This window comes from Hemitrygon akajei, chromosome 4 (assembly GCF_048418815.1).
Source record: "Hemitrygon akajei chromosome 4, sHemAka1.3, whole genome shotgun sequence".
In the NCBI taxonomy this organism is placed as follows: domain Eukaryota; kingdom Metazoa; phylum Chordata; class Chondrichthyes; order Myliobatiformes; family Dasyatidae; genus Hemitrygon; species Hemitrygon akajei.
The window spans coordinates 35,291,557-35,307,250 of record NC_133127.1 but is presented as its reverse complement, the minus strand read 5'-3'; the positions used below and the strand labels follow the sequence as shown (position 1 = coordinate 35,307,250).

Here is a 15,694-nt window from a genome sequence, read left to right as displayed (position 1 = left end):
ATGTCCTCGTTGATGGATTAATTTTGAAGTATCAGCTTGCTTGCATCCATCTTATTTATACCCTTAATTATTTTAAATACTTCTATCCTGTCTCCTCTCATTCTACATCTACTTAGGCTAAAAAGATTTAATTATTTTAATCTTTCTTCATAGTTCATATCCTGCAGACCTGGAATGAGTCTAGTCACCCTTCTCTGAGCTCTCTCCAGTGCCTTCACATCCCTCACAAAATATGGAGACCAAACCTGTACACAGCACTCAAGGTGTGGCCTCACAAGTGCACTATACAGCTAAAGGAGAAAGTCTCTAGGCTGGAACTCCACTGGAAACATACCCATTTAAGGGATACGATGCTGAAGCTTTATAAGGCACAGGTGAGGCCTCACCTTGAACATTGTGAACAGTTTTGGGCTCCTCATCTAAGATGTGCTGGCATTGGAGAGGGTTCAGAGGAGGTTCACAAGGATGATTCCAGGAATGAAAGGGTTATCATACGAGGAACGTTTGATGGCTCTGGGTCGGTACTCACTGGAATTTAGAAGGATGAGGAGGGATCTCATTGAAACCTTTCAAATGTTGCAAGGCCCAGACAGAGTAGATGTGGAAAAAATGTTTCCCATGGTGGGGGAGTCTAGGACAAGAGAGCACAGCCTCAGGACAGAGGGGTGTCCATTTAAAATGGAGATGCAAAGAAATTTCTTTATCCAGAGAACGGTGAACTTGTGGAATTTATTACCGCAGGCAGCTGTGGATGCCAGGTCAGTGGGAGTATTTAAGGCAGAGCTTGATAGATTCTTGATTGGACATGGCATCAAAGATTACAGGGAGAAGACTGGACAATGGGGCTGAGGAGGGGAAAAAAGGATCAGCCCATGATTGAATGGTGCAGCAGACCCGATGGGCAAATGGCCGAATTCTGCTCCTATGTTTTATGGTTTTATGGTCTTAAATCAACTGAGGAGAACATTTACAAGAATTCTGAATAATTGGGCAGACTAGGACATTATTGCTTGAGTGTAGAAGACAGAAAGATGTCCTTATAGAGGTGTACGAAACCATGAGGGGCATAGGTGAATGCACTCAGTCTTTTTTTCCGGGGAAAGGGAATCAAAAACTGGAGGGCATAAGTTTAAGATGAGGGGGGAGCAATCTAAAGGAGACCTGAGGGATAACTTCTTCGTGGAGAGGCTGGTGTGCATATGGAACGAGCTGCCAAAGGAAGTCGTTAAGGCAGGTGGAATAACATTTATTAGAATAAGAATCAGGTTTAATATTAATGGCGTGTGCCATGAAATTTGTCCTTTTGCAGCAACAGTATATTGCAATACATTATAATAATAATGAAAAGCTATAAATTACAATAAAATATATATAAATTTTTAAATTAAGTATATAGTGCAAGAAGAGCAAAAAAATATAGCGAGGTGGTGTTCATGTCCATTCAGAAATCTGAGGGCGGAGGGGAAGAACCTGTTCCTAAAACATTGAGTGTGTTTCCTCAGGATCCTGAACCTCCTCCTTGATGGTAACAATGAGAAGAGGGCATATCCTGTGTGATGGGGGTCGTTAATGATGGGTGCTGCCTCCTCGATGCTGGGGAGGCTAGTGCCTGTGGTGGAGCTGGCATTTAAAAGACATTTGGACAGGTATGTACATGGATAGGAGAGGTTTTGAGGGATATGGTTCAATGGGACTGGATTAGATGGTAGGCACGTCAAGTCCCATTCCTTGCTGCGTGACTCCTTGACTCTGCCTACTTCTATTACAGCTGTTAGCAAACATTTGCCGATTGTCGGGGTGAAGCAGCCTTTTATCAACACTGCTTGGTGATTCATTGTGCACGCTACCACACTGAGAAGAGAAATTTGAAGTTGACCTTTACATCCATGTCAACCATTCGCTATCTCAAGACCACCAATCATAGAAGCTGTTCACGCACTAGAAATAGGCCGCTTGCTCAGGATTTATGATACAAGAAACACACCTCATAACTTTCTCTGACAGCTGGAATCTGTTGTCCTGCGTTCAATCCTTGGAGCGTAAGCAGGTGAAGATGTGGATAAGAATAATTCCTTACCTCTGGTATAATCTGGAAAACATTTTTTTTTATTACAATAAGTCAAAGCAGTGAATCTGTGGAAGCTTTCTACCACAGCACAGGGAGAGGCTGCATGTTACAGTGTGGCTCAAACCTGCTCGCAAACACTTATGAATGCATGCTACAGCAGACACTTCCTCTCATCCGCCACGTTCACACACTCACTTTCGCCTAGCCTCACTAAATGCTTGAGGAGTACACCTCAGTGGGGTATCAGTAGGTCCAAAAGAAGGCATGAGGCTGCTCTGGCAGGCAAGGCAAAGGAGAATCCCAAGGATTCTACACATACATTAAGAGCAAAAGGATAGCAAGGGACAAAATTGGTCCTCTGGAAGAGCAGAGTGGTAATCTATGCGTGGAACCAAAAGAAATGTGAGAGATCTTATATAGATTGTTTTTATCTGTACTTACTCAGGAGATGGACGCAGAATCTACAGGACTGAAGCAAAATATTATTGAGATCATGGACCATATCTGGATTACAGAAGAGGAGGTGTTTGCAGTCTTGATGCAAGTTAGGGTGGATAATTCTCCAGGGCTTTAGAAGATTGAATGGAGATTTGATGAGAGGTTTACAAAGTTATGAGAGATGTAGATAGGGTAAATGCAAGCCGACATTTTCCACTGAGGTTGGGGGAGACGAGAACTAGAGGTCGGGGTTAAGGGTGAAAGGTGAAATGAACCTGAGGGGAAACTAATTGACGCAGAGGGTAATGAGAGTGTGGAACGAGCTGCCAATGCAAGTGGTGGATGCAAGTTTGATTGCAACATTTGGGAGAAGCTTGGATGGGTACATGGATGGAGGGGTATGGTCCTGGTACGGCTCGATGGCACTAGGCAGATTAACAGTTTAGCATAGACTAGGTGGGCCAAAGGGCCTGTTCCTGTGCTGTAATGTTCTATGACTCTCATTGCTTGAATTGAATTGAATTGAGTTTATTACTTACATCCTTCACATACATGAGTAAAAATCTTTGTTACATCTTCGTCTAAATGTATAATATGCAATTTATAGTAAATAGTACGTACAACAGGACAGTCGGTATTACATAGAAATACAGTTGCGTCAGCATGAATTAATCAGTCTGATGGCCTGGTGGAAGAAGCTGTCCTGGAGCCTGTTGGTCCTGGGTTTTATGCTGCAGGACCGTTTCCCAGATGGTAGCAGCTGGAACGGTTTGTGGATGGGGTGACTTGTGTCCCCAATGACCCTTTGGGCTCTTTTTACATGCTTGTCTTTGTAAATGTCTTTGATTAGTGGGAAGTTCACATCTACAGATGTGCTGGGCTGTCCACACCACTCTCTGCAGAGTCCTGCGATGGAGGGAGGTACAGTTCCCATACCAGGCAGTGATGCAGCCAGTCAGGATGCGCTCAATTGTGCCCCTGCAGAAAGGATTTGGCAGTCCATACCAAACTTCTTCAAGCATCTGAGGTGAAAGAGGTGCTGTTGTGCCTTTTTCACCACACAGCCGATACAGATTAGAGAGCTTGTCTACTGAGGCCATATGGGTGGAGCTGAGAAACAGGAAAGTTATGACCACATTAATGGGGTTGTATTATAGACCACCCAATAGTCAGCAAGAATTGGAGGAGCAAATCTGCAGAGAGATAGCAGACAACTGCAGAAAACAAAGTTGTGATAGTAGGGATTTTAATTTTCCACATATTGATTGGGCCTCCCATACTGTTAAAGGTCTAGGCAGGTTAGAGTTTGTAAAATGTGTTCAGGAAAGTTTTCTAAATCAATATATAGAGATATACCAACCAGAGAGGATGCAGTATTAGATCTCCTATTAGGAAACGAGTTAGGAAAGGTGACGGAAGTGTGTGTAGGGGAACACTTTGGTTCCAGTCATCATAACACCATTAGTTTCAACTTGATCATGGATAAAGATAGATCTGGTCCTTGAGTTGAGGTTCAAAACTGGAAACAGGCCAAATTTGAAGAAATGAGAAAGGATCTAAAAAGCGTGGATTGGGACAGGTTGTTCTCTGGCAAGGATGTCGTTGGTAAGTGGGAGGCCTTCAAAGGAGAAATTTTGAGAGTGCAGAGTTTGTATGTTCCTGTCAGGATTAAAGGCAAAGTGAATAAGAATAAGGAACCTTGGTTCTCTAGGGATATTGGTACTCTGATAAAAAAGAAGAGAGAGATGTATGACATGTATAGGAAACAGTGAGCAAATAAGGTACTTGAGGAGTATAAAAAGTGCAAAAAAATACTTAAGAAATCAGGAGGCCTAAAAGAAGACATGAGGTAGCTTTGGCAGTCAAGGTGAAGGATAATCCAAAGAGCTTCTACAGGTATATTAAGAGCAAAAGGACAGTAAGGGATAAAATTGGTCCTCTTGAAGATCAGAGTGGTCGGCTATGTATGGAACCAAAAGAAATGGGGGAGATCTTAAATGGGTTTTTTGCTTCCGTATTTACTAAGGAAACTGGCACGGAGTCAATGGAAATAAGGCAAACAAGTAGTGAGGTCATGGAACCTATACAGATTGAAGAGGAGATGCTTACTATCTTGAGGCAAATCAGATTAAATAAATCCCCAGGACCTGACAGGGTATTCCCTTGGACCTTGAAGGAGACTAGTGTTGAAATTGCAGGGGCCCTGGCAGATATATTTAAAATGTCGGTATCTATGGGTGAGGTGCCGGAGGATTGGAGGATAGCTCATGTTGTTCCGTTGTTTAAAAAAGGCTCTAAAAGTAATCCGGGAAATTATAGGCCGGAAAGTTTGATGTCGGTAGTAGGTAAACTATTGGAAGGAGTACTAAGAGATAGGATCTACAAGTATTTAGATAGACAGGGACTTATTAGGGAGATTCAACACAGCTTTGTGCGTGGTAGGTCATGTTTAACAAATCTATTAGAGTTTTTCGAGGAGGTTACAAGGAAAGTGGATGAAGGGAAGGCAGTGGATGTTGTCTATATGGACTTCAGTAAGGCCTTTGACAAGGTCCTGCATGGGAGGTTAGTTAGGAAGATTCAGTCGCTAGGTATACATGGTGAGGCAGTAAATTGGATTAGACATTGGCTCAATGGGAGAAGCCAGAGAGTGGTAGTGGAGGATTGCTTCTCTGAGTGGAGGCCTATGACTAGTGGTGTGCCACAGGGATCAGTGCTGGGTCCATTGTTACTTGTCATCTATATCAATGATCTGGATGATAATGTGGTAAATTGGATCAGCAAATTTGCTAATGATACGAAGATTGGAGGTGTAGTGGACAGTGAGGAAGGTTTTCAAAGCTTGCAGAGAGATTTGGACCAGCTGGAAAAATGGGCTGAAAAATGGCAGATGGAATTTAATACAGACAAGTGTGAGGTATTGCACTTTGGAAGGAAAAACCAATGTAGAACATACAAGGTAAATGGTAGGATACTGAGGAGTGCAGTAGAACAGAGGGATCTGGGAATACAGATACAAAATTCCTTAAAAACAGCGTCACAGGTAGATAGAGTAGTAAAGAGAGCTTTTGGTACATTGACCTTTATAAATCAAAGTATTAAATATAAGAGTTGTTATGGTGAGGTTGAATAAGTCATTGGTGAGGCCAAATTTGGAGTATTGTGTGCAATTTTGGTCACCAAATTACAGGAAGGATATTAATAAGGTTAAAAGATTGCAGAGAAGGTTTACAAGGATAGACTATAGACAATAGACAATAGATGCAGGAGTAGGCCATTCAGCCCTTCGAGCCAGCACCGCCAGTCAATGTGATCATGGCTGATCATCCACAATCAGTACCCTGTTTCTGCCTTCTCCCCATATCCCTTGACTCTGCTATCTTTAAGAGCTCTATCTAACTCTTTCTTTAAAGCATCTAGAGAATTGGCCTCCACTGCCTTCAGAGGCAGAGCATTCCATAGATCCACAACTCTCTGGGTGAAAAAGTTTTTTCCTGAACTCCGTTCTAAATGGCCTACCACTTATTCTTAAACTGTGGTCTCTGGTTCTGGACTCCCCCAACATCGGGAACATGTTTCCTGCCTCTAGTGTGTCCAATCCCTTAATAATCTTATATGTTTCAATCAGATCCCCTCTCATCCTTCTAAATTCCAGTGTATACAAGCACAGTCACTCCAATCTTTCAACATATGACAGTCCCGCCATCCTGGGAATCAACCTCGTGAACCTATGCTGCACTCCCTCAATAGCAAGAATGTCCTTCCTCAGATTTGTAGACCAAAACTGCACACAGTACTCCAGGTGGGGTCTCACCAGGGCCCTGTACACCTGCAGAAAGACCTCTTTGTTCCTATATTCAACTCCCCTTGTTATGAAGGCCAACACACCATTAGCTTTCTTCACTGCCTGCTGTATTGGGACTTTGGTGTTGCCAGGACTTGAGAAACTGAGTTACAGAGAAAGGTTGAATAGGTTAGGACTTTATTCCCTGGAGCGTAGAAGGATGAGGGGAGATTTGATGGAGGTATATAAAATTATGATGGGTATAGATACAGTGAATGCAAGCAGGCTTTTTCCACTGTGACTAGGGGAGAGAAAAACCAGAGGACATGGGTTAAGGGTGAAGGGGGAAAAGTTTAAAGGGAACATTAGGAGCGGCTTCTTCACACAGAGAGTGGTGGGAGTGTGGAATGAACTGCCAGATGAAGTGGTAAATGTGGGCTCACTTTTAACATTTAAGAAAAACTTGGACAGGTACATGGATGAGAGGTGTATGGAGGGATATGGTCCAGGTGCAGATCAGTGGGACTAGGCAGAAAAATGGTTCAGCACAGTTAAGAAGGGCCAAAAGGCCTGTTTCTGTGCTGTAATGTTCTATGGTTCTCTGTACAGACCACGTGAGATCCTCAGTGATGTTTATGCCGAAGAACTTAAAGCCTCTCAACCCCAGATCAATTAATGTCAATAAGGGTTAGCCTCTCTCCATTCTTCCTGTAGTCCACAACCAGCTCCTTTTTTTTTACAACATTCAGAGGGAGGTTGTTTTCTTGACACCACTGTGTCAGGGTGATGACTTCTTCTCTGTAGGCTGCCTCATAATTATTTGAGATTAGGCCAATTAGTGTAGTGTCATCAGCAAATTTAGTTAGCAGATTGGAGCTGTGGTTGGTGACATATGGATATACAGAGAGTAAGGGGCACCTGTATTGAGAGTCAGAGGGTTGGAGGTGAGGGAGCCCACTCTTACCACCTGCTGGCGATCTGACAGGAAGTCCAGGATCCAGCTGCACAAGGCAGGGTGAAGGCCGAGGTCTCTGAGCTTCTTGTTGAGCCTGGATGGAATTATGGTGTTGAATGCTGAACTGTAGTCCAAGAACAGCATTCTCACATAGCATCCTCCTTCCCTAGATGTGTAAGGAAGGTGTGTAGAACTGTGGCTATTGTGTCATCTGTCGATCAGTTGTGTCGGTAGGTGAACTGTAGGGGGTCCAGTATGGGTGGTAGCAAGCTGCAGATGTAGTCCTTGACCAGCCTCTCAAATCATTTGCTTATTATTATCATTCAGACATGTTACCTTGGTCTTTTTAGGTACGGGAACAATGGTGGATGTTTTGAAGCAGGAGGGCACTCTACACTGGGAGATGGAGGGATTAAAAATGTTTGTAAACACACCTGCCAGTTGTAAAGCAGACCAATGTTTCCAACTGGGGGCATCTGAGGACAGGGACTTCCACCTCAACTGATGTTTTGCTGTTCAGCCCAGACAGGAAATTAAACCCTTCAGCTCACGGTCAGTGTGGCTCCGTTACGAACTGGCCTTACTAAGGCTCGGGACAGACTTTAACTTTTTTAACTGACCAGTATGGCCGTCAGGAAAGGTGCAGCAACCAGAGAGTCTGAGGAAACTTGCCTCAGGGCGCCATGTTAGTGTCAAGGTTGGCGCGATGATATTACAGCTCGGGGTATCGGAGTTCAGAGTTCAATTCCGTCACAATATGTCAGAAGTTTGTACGTCCTCCTCATGAGCACATTATTATTATTGAGGTGAGTGCGACAGGACGCCACAGTCCAAAGACGGACCAGTTAGTAGGTTAATTGGTCATTGTAAATTGTCCCATGGTTAGGTTAGGGTTAAATAGGTGGGTTGCTGGGCAACGCAGTTCATTGGGCTGAACAGGCCTGTTCCACGCTGTACCTCTAAATAACTGACGTGAATAGATTGTGTGTGTTTATGGAGGCATTTCACGTTACTTTTACTTGGTGCCATAATGATGACCAGCCAAAGCTGAGGTGACAATCATAGAACATAAAAATAAACCAGGAGCAGGAGCAAGGCCAGTCTGTCCCTCGAACCTGCTCCACCCATCAGGCACATGGGTTGTCTCATACCACCTTCCCACCTCTCTCCCCATACCCTTACAGTTTAAATGCCTGTTAACCTCTGCCTTGAATGTATTCAATGTATTCACCTCCACAACTCCCCAAGATTCACTAACCAAGTGAAGAACTTCGTTCTCAGAGTAACAGAGCAGGAAGCAGGCCCTTCAGTCCATCTTGTCCATGCTGTCCAAGATCCCACCTAAACTACTCTTGTTTGCCTACATTTGGCCCTCATCTTCTCTAACCCCTCCAATACATATATTTATCCAAATATTTCTTAAATATTGCATCTGCCACAACTAATTTCTCCAGCAGCTCATTCCAAACACTCCCCACTCTCTCCATGAAGACATCCCTAAGGCACCTTTTAAATCTTTCTGCTCTCTCCTTACTTTAGTTTTTGGTTCTTTCCATGGGGACAAAGTAGCTGTGTGATTACAGTACCCTATCCATGTGCCCACCCCCATGATTTTAAACACCTCCATATGCACTCCATGGAATAAAGTCCTAGTTGGCCCAACCTCACTCTATAACTCAGACCCTCAGGTCCTGGGAACATCCCCACCTTAGATGAACAGCCCCTTATTCTCAGACTCCGAGTCCCAGAAACTCCCACTAGGGGAAACATGCTCTCAACGTCCACTTTTCTGATTCCTACACTTTCACCTTCTCATACTTCGATACCCCAATGAGCACAGCACTAACCTGCTGGACCTTTCTTCACGTGCCAAGCCCCCATCCCAAGAATAAACTGAACAAACCTTCTCTCCAATCTTTATTTAAACAGGGACTCTGAAATTGTACACTGTTCTCCAGTATCCTTTAAGTTGCATCAACACTTCTCTCATTTGGTATTCCCTTCCCCTTTGCAATAAAAGCCAGCGTTCTATTAGTTTTCTCAAAGTAGATCAGCAAACGCTCTTACCACTGAGCTGGAAGACATACTTCTGGATATGTGATGTATCCTGGGTGTTGCTAGGTAGTGGTGCAGACGGTGCACTGGAAGGAACTGGTATTGAACGTGAGATAGTCCAGCCTCTGCACTGATGTCCCTTCAAAACACAGAAACGGCAAACAAGAGAAAATGTATAACTGCGTGTTTCTCAAAAAACTCCAATTCTAAAAAGCAACTTTTTCCAGGTTAAGCGTGAGGCACTTTATTTAGGTGCACCTGTACACCTGCTTGTTAATGGAAATATCTAATCAGCCAATCATGTGACAGCAACTCAGTGCATAAAAGCATGCAGACACGGTCAAGAGGTTCAGTTGTTGTTCAGGCCAAATTGTCAGAATAGGGAAAAGAATGTGATCTAAGTGACTTTGACCATGGAATCACAAACATGAGGAAATCTGCAAATGCTGGAAATTCGAGCAACACACACAAATCGCTGGAGGAACTCAGCAGGCCAGGCAGCATCTGTGGAAAAGAGTAAACAGTCGACGTTTCAGGCCAAAGCGCTTCATTAGGACTGGAGAAAAAGATGAAGTCTTGAGGATGAGAGTAACTCAAATAATCACACATTACAACAGTGGTGAGCAGAGGAACGTCTCTAAACGCACAACAGATTGAACTTCAAAGTGGGTGAGCTACGGCAGCAGAAATCCACAAACATACACTCAGTGGCCACGTTTTTGAGGTACAGGAGGTAGTTAATAAAGTGATCACTCAGTATGTTCCACATTCTCTGTGCATTAAGCCCAGAAAGATGGAAACAGGAATAAACTATTTAACCTCCGGAGGCTGTTACGCCATTCAAATGAGATCATGGCTATTCTATAAACCTAACTCCATGCAGCTGTTTTTTCTAAATATTTTTGTTACCATAGGTAACAAAAACCGACCAATCTCCAAATTAAAATTAATAATTGACCTAGCATCCATTACGAAAGAGAAATCCAAATCTCTATCTCCCTCTGCAAATAGAAACAGCTCCTTACTCACTGCAGCAGGAATGGGTTCTTTTATTTTAACTCTGCTCCCTCATCCTGTGGAAATTGTTTCTTTGCATCTACCTTGACATAAAGCCAGGCGCCATCACAGAGCAGTACAGCACTACAGCACAGAAACAGGCCTGTCTAGTCCATGGCGGCCTGAATTTTCTGACTAGTCCCATGTACCTGCACCTGGACCATATCCTTTCAAATGCCTCTCATCTCTGTCTCTACCCAAACATCTCTTAAATGTTGCAATTGAACATGCATGATGCACCATCAATAACTCTCGGAGACGGGGGGCGAACGATAGGCTTTTATTAGCTGCAAGAGACCACCACGCAACATCCTGGAGACTGAGGGAGGTGCAGTGCCCCAATCGCCTTTATACAAGGGTCTTCTCTAGCACAATCACGATCTTCCTATAATGCAGCAACCAGAACTGCACAAGTACGACCTAACCAGTGTGTCTGTAAAGTTGTGACAATCTCCCAACTCTTATACACTATATCCCTTTCTATGAAGATAAGCCTGCCATATACCTTCTTTAATATCCTATCGACCTATCTGACCATTTTCAGAGATCTATGTACTAGGATCCCAAGGTGTCTCCATTCATCAACATTTCTGGTTAGCATATACGCCCTCCCCTTATTTGACTTCTTACACTGCAAAGACGACACAAAAGTAATTACAACTTGATGTATTGTCATGTTTTATTCATCTATTCCTGAGGCAGAACTAACGTATGATACCACTGACACCTGGATTTCCCAGCACTTACCATTCAGTGCCTTCAGTCAGGTACCTGGACTGCGTTCCCACTCCCGAAGCAGAATGGTTGGTGAAGTCAAAGGCTGCCCGAAGACGGTGAGGGTAAGGAGGTGCCCTTTCCTGTGTCCGCCTGCAAAAGGACATGATGAAGCTGCTGCAGATTAGGCCAATCCCTAAATTTACTGAGAGCTCACACCGACGGTTGCTGACTCCGTTGCTCTGAAGTCACAGGCTGCCTACACTATTCTGCAGGTTTGGCCCCTCAGCAGTTTTAAACCCGAGTCTTCAGTATATTTAAGTGTGATATAGGGGTCATCTCAGTGAAGACAGCTGGCTGGACTCAGACACCAAGATTCTGCCTCACCATCGAGGGAGATCGATCAGGTGTGTGGCTGGACTGTGCTGCCTGGTGTGGTCAGTGGTAGAGACAGATACGTTGGGGACTTTTAAGAGATGTTTAAGTAGGTACACGAATGCAAGGAAAACAGGGGATATGGACACTGTGTAGGCAGAAGAGATTAGTTTAGTTAGATATTTGATTATTAATTTAATTGGTCCAGCACTACATAGAGACATAGAAAACCTACAGCACAATACAGGCCTTTTGGCCCACAAAGTTGTAACTAACATGTCCCTACCTAGGCTTACGTATAGCCCTGTATTTTACTAAGCTCCATGTACCTATCTAAAAGCCTCTTAAAAGACCCTATCGTATCCACGTTGTGGTTCTTGTGCCATTCTATGTTCTATCTGGAGACGGTAAGGAAGCTTTATCACAAATTAGTCAACCAGCTTTAGACTGCATGTGACATAATTAAACAGGGGCAATCTTTAAGAAGAAACTTTATTGCAGTAAGATAACATGAAATTGCACTGTGGAATGTAACAAATTCACCTGAGGTTTTACTGACCACTATTTGTATTAATCAGCCAAAATATCAGAGAGATGAATTTCAAATCAGCATGTTAAGGTGCTAGTACTTACCATTCCATAGAATAATTTCTGGGCCATAGGATGTACTTGTAAATATTAATTTTGTATCATATGACAAATGAAATTAGAATCACAGTAAATACTTAAATTTCATTGGGATTCTAATTTTATTTCATGAAAATTTAATTTATTAAAATCTTAACATTCATCCCACAACATGAAGGAGTAATAACCTTTGCATTATAACTCCGTCACGATGCACAGACATGTGAATTTATAAGTCTAATGGCTTAGAGAAAGAAGCTGTCCCGTAGCCTGTTGGTCCTGGCTTTAATGCCAGGCGGAAGCGGCTGGAACAGTTTATGGGTTGGGGTGACTGGTGCCCCCAGTGATCTTCCGGGCTTTCTTCAAGCACCTGCTGCTGCAAATGTCCTCAATGGAGGGAAGCTCACATCCGCAGATACACTGGCCTGACCGTATCACTCTCTACAGTGCCCATTGATGAAGGTTGGTGTAGTTCCCATACCAGGTTCCCACAGCCAGGCAGGATGCTCTCCGTGGTGCCCCTATAGGTCTTAAGGACTTGGAGGCACATGCCAAACTTCTTCGGTTGCCTGAGGTGGAAGAGAGGCTGCTTTGCTTTTTTTTTGCTGCAAAGCTGGTGTGTACAGTCCAGATGTGATCTTCTGTGATGTGTATACCGAGGAACTTGAAACTACTTACTCTCTCAACTGCAGACCCATTGATGTTGATCAGGACAAACCTGTCTCCATTCCTCCTGTAATCCACAATCAGCTCATTTGTTTTTTGGGCATTGAGGAAGAGGCTGTTATCCTGGTACCACTGTGTCAGGGTGTCGACCTCTCCCCTGTAGGCTGTCTCATCACCACTAGAAATAAGGCCGATCAATATCACGTCATCTGCAAATTTGTTCAGCAGATTGGAGCTGTGTGAGGGTGTAAAGGGAGTAGAGGAGAGGACTCAGAACACAACCCTGGGGGCACCTGTGTTAAGGGGCAGAGGTGAGGGAGCCCGTCCTTACTACCTGTCGGTGATCTGACAGAAAGTCCAGGATCCAGCTGCACAAGAAGGGGTGCAGGCCGAGGTCTCTGAGCTTCCTGTCAAGTCTGGAGGGGATTATGTTGTTGAACGCTGAACTGAAGTCCAGGAACAACATTCTAATGTATGCATCTCTCTTCTCCAGGTGAGTGAGGACCATGTGTAGTGCTATGGCTACAGTGACATCGGTAGACCAGCTCTGTTGGTGGATGAATTGTAGGGGATCCAGTATGGGTGGTAGCATGCTGCAGATGTATTCCTTGACCAGCCTCTCAAAAGCATTTCCTTATAATTGAGGTGAGTGCGACAGGGCGCCAATCATTCAGACATGCTGCCTTGGTTTTCTTAGGTACAGGGACAATGATGGATGATTTGAAACAAGAGGATACTACAAACCGGGAGAGGGAGAGATTAAAAATGTCCATAAACACCCCAGCTAGCTGTTCCACACTCACTTTGAGGACCCGCCCTGGGATGCCATCCGGCCCTACTGCCTTACGGCTGTTGTTCCTTCGGAATGTTCTACGTGCCTCAGCCTCAGAGATAACCAAGGAGCATATACCAGGATTTGGCAAATTACTTAGTGAATCACATCCACCCTGCCATTTAAATAAATATCCACTCATTTTGACTTACTAAAATATTGCAAACAGGTCTAGTTTTTCCACTTCAAGTGCAAGGATTAATATCTCTTGATGCCGAGTAGCCCCCAGAAGTTCAAACATGTTCACCTCCTCCATGTGCAGATTCAGATGGTGATTAAGACCATAAGATAGAGGAGCTGAATTGGGCCATTTGGCCCATCGAGTCTGCTCCACCATTTCATCATGGCTGATCAATTTTTCCTCTCAGCCCCAATCTCCTTCCTTCTCCCTGTATCCCTTCATGCCCTGACCAGTCAAGAATTAATCAGCCTCTGCCTTAAATATACATAAAGACTTGGCCTCCACAGCTGCCTGTGGCAATGAAGTCCACAGATTCACCACACTCTGGCTAAAGAAATTCCTCCTCATCTCCATTCTCAAAGGATGCGAATCTATTCTGAGGCTGTGTGCTCTTTTCTTAGACTCTCCCACCATAGGAAACATCCTCTCCACATACACTCTATAAAGTCCTTTCACCATTCAATAGGATTCAATTAGGTCACGTCTCATTTTTCAGAATTCTAGTGAATATAGGCAAAGACCCATCTTGATATGACTACCCATTCAATCCTGTAATCATCTTTGTGAACCTCCACCAACGTTTTGTGATTCAAGCACAAGTACGCCCAAGTCCCTCTGCACAGCGGCATCCTGCAATCAGTTCCATCATCCACATCATTGACATAAAACACAAAAAGATTCGGTCCCAACACAGTCCCCTGGTCACCGACAGCCAGCCAGAAAAGACTCCCTTTATTCCCACTCTTTGCCTCCTGCCAATCAGTCACTGATTTATCCATGCTAGAATCTTTCCTGTAATACCATGGGCTCATAGTTTGTTAAGCAGTCTCCTGTGTGGCACCTTGTCAAAGGCCTTCTGAAAATCCAAGTACACAACATCCACTGAATACTTGCAGGATATTTAATTTTTGAAAACACCCATGACAATCCCAGTTCCAGTTGGAAGACTAGAGTGAGTTTGAGGCTTTCAGCCTGAGGCAGTGTTACTGACGATCAGACCTGCAATTTGATCATGATTAGATCAGTTCTAATTGCTGGGGGCAATATACCACATCCACTTCAGAGGAAGCTTGTAGAGAATTCATACTTTAAAGGATGCAATAGTTGGATGCATCAGCAAGGGAGATGAGGCGGAGTACAGGGCTACTGTGGGAAACTTTGTCACATAGTGCGAGCAGAATCATCTGCAGCTTAATGTGAAAAAGACTAAGGAGCTGGTGGTGGACCTGAGGAGGGCTAAGGCACCGGTGACCCCCGTTTCCATCCAAGGGGTCAGTGTGGACATGGTGGAGGATTACAAATACCTGGGGATACGAATTGACGATAAACTGGACTGGTCAAGGAACACTGAGGCTGTCTACAAGAAGGGTCAGAGCCGTCTCTAGTTCCTGAGAAGACTGAGGTCCTTTAACATCTGCTGGACAATGCTGAGGATGTTCTACGAGTCTGTGGTGGCCAGTGCTATCATGTTTGCTTTTGTGTGCTGGGGCAGCAGGCTGAGGGTAGCAGACACCAACAGAATCAACAAACTCATTCATTCATAAGGCCAGTGATGTTGTGGGGGTGGAACTGGACTCTCTGACGGTGGTGTCTGAAAAGAGGATGCTGTCCAAGTTGCATGCCATCTTGGACAATATCTCCCATCCACTCCATAATGTACTGGTTAGGCACAGGAGTACATTCAGCCAGAGACTCATTCCACCGAGATGTAACACTGAGTGTCATAGGAAGTCATTCCTACCTGTGGCCATCAAACTTTACAACTCCTCCCTCGGAGTGTCAGACACCCTGAGCCAATAGGCTGGTCCTGGACTTATTTCCACTTGGCATGATTAACTTATTATTATTTAATTATTTATGGTTTATATTGCTATATTTCTATACTATTCTTGGTTGGTGCGGCTGTAATGAAACCCAATTTCCCTCGGGATCAATAAAGTATG

General features: G+C 44.1%; 1 protein-coding gene across 1 annotated transcript in view; it reads right to left on the bottom strand.

The window, feature by feature from the left end:
• ark2ca (arkadia (RNF111) C-terminal like ring finger ubiquitin ligase 2Ca) overlaps positions 1-15,694 on the bottom strand; it is a 32,554-nt gene that overhangs the window by 9,214 nt on the left and 7,646 nt on the right. Inside the window, exons 3-5 of the mRNA XM_073042304.1 lie at positions 11,104-11,223; positions 9,313-9,439; positions 1,985-2,089 (exon numbers count right to left, since the gene is read on the bottom strand). Of these exons, the coding sequence (XP_072898405.1) occupies positions 1,985-2,089; positions 9,313-9,439; positions 11,104-11,223 (352 nt within the window). The remainder of the gene's footprint in view (positions 1-1,984; positions 2,090-9,312; positions 9,440-11,103; positions 11,224-15,694) is intronic.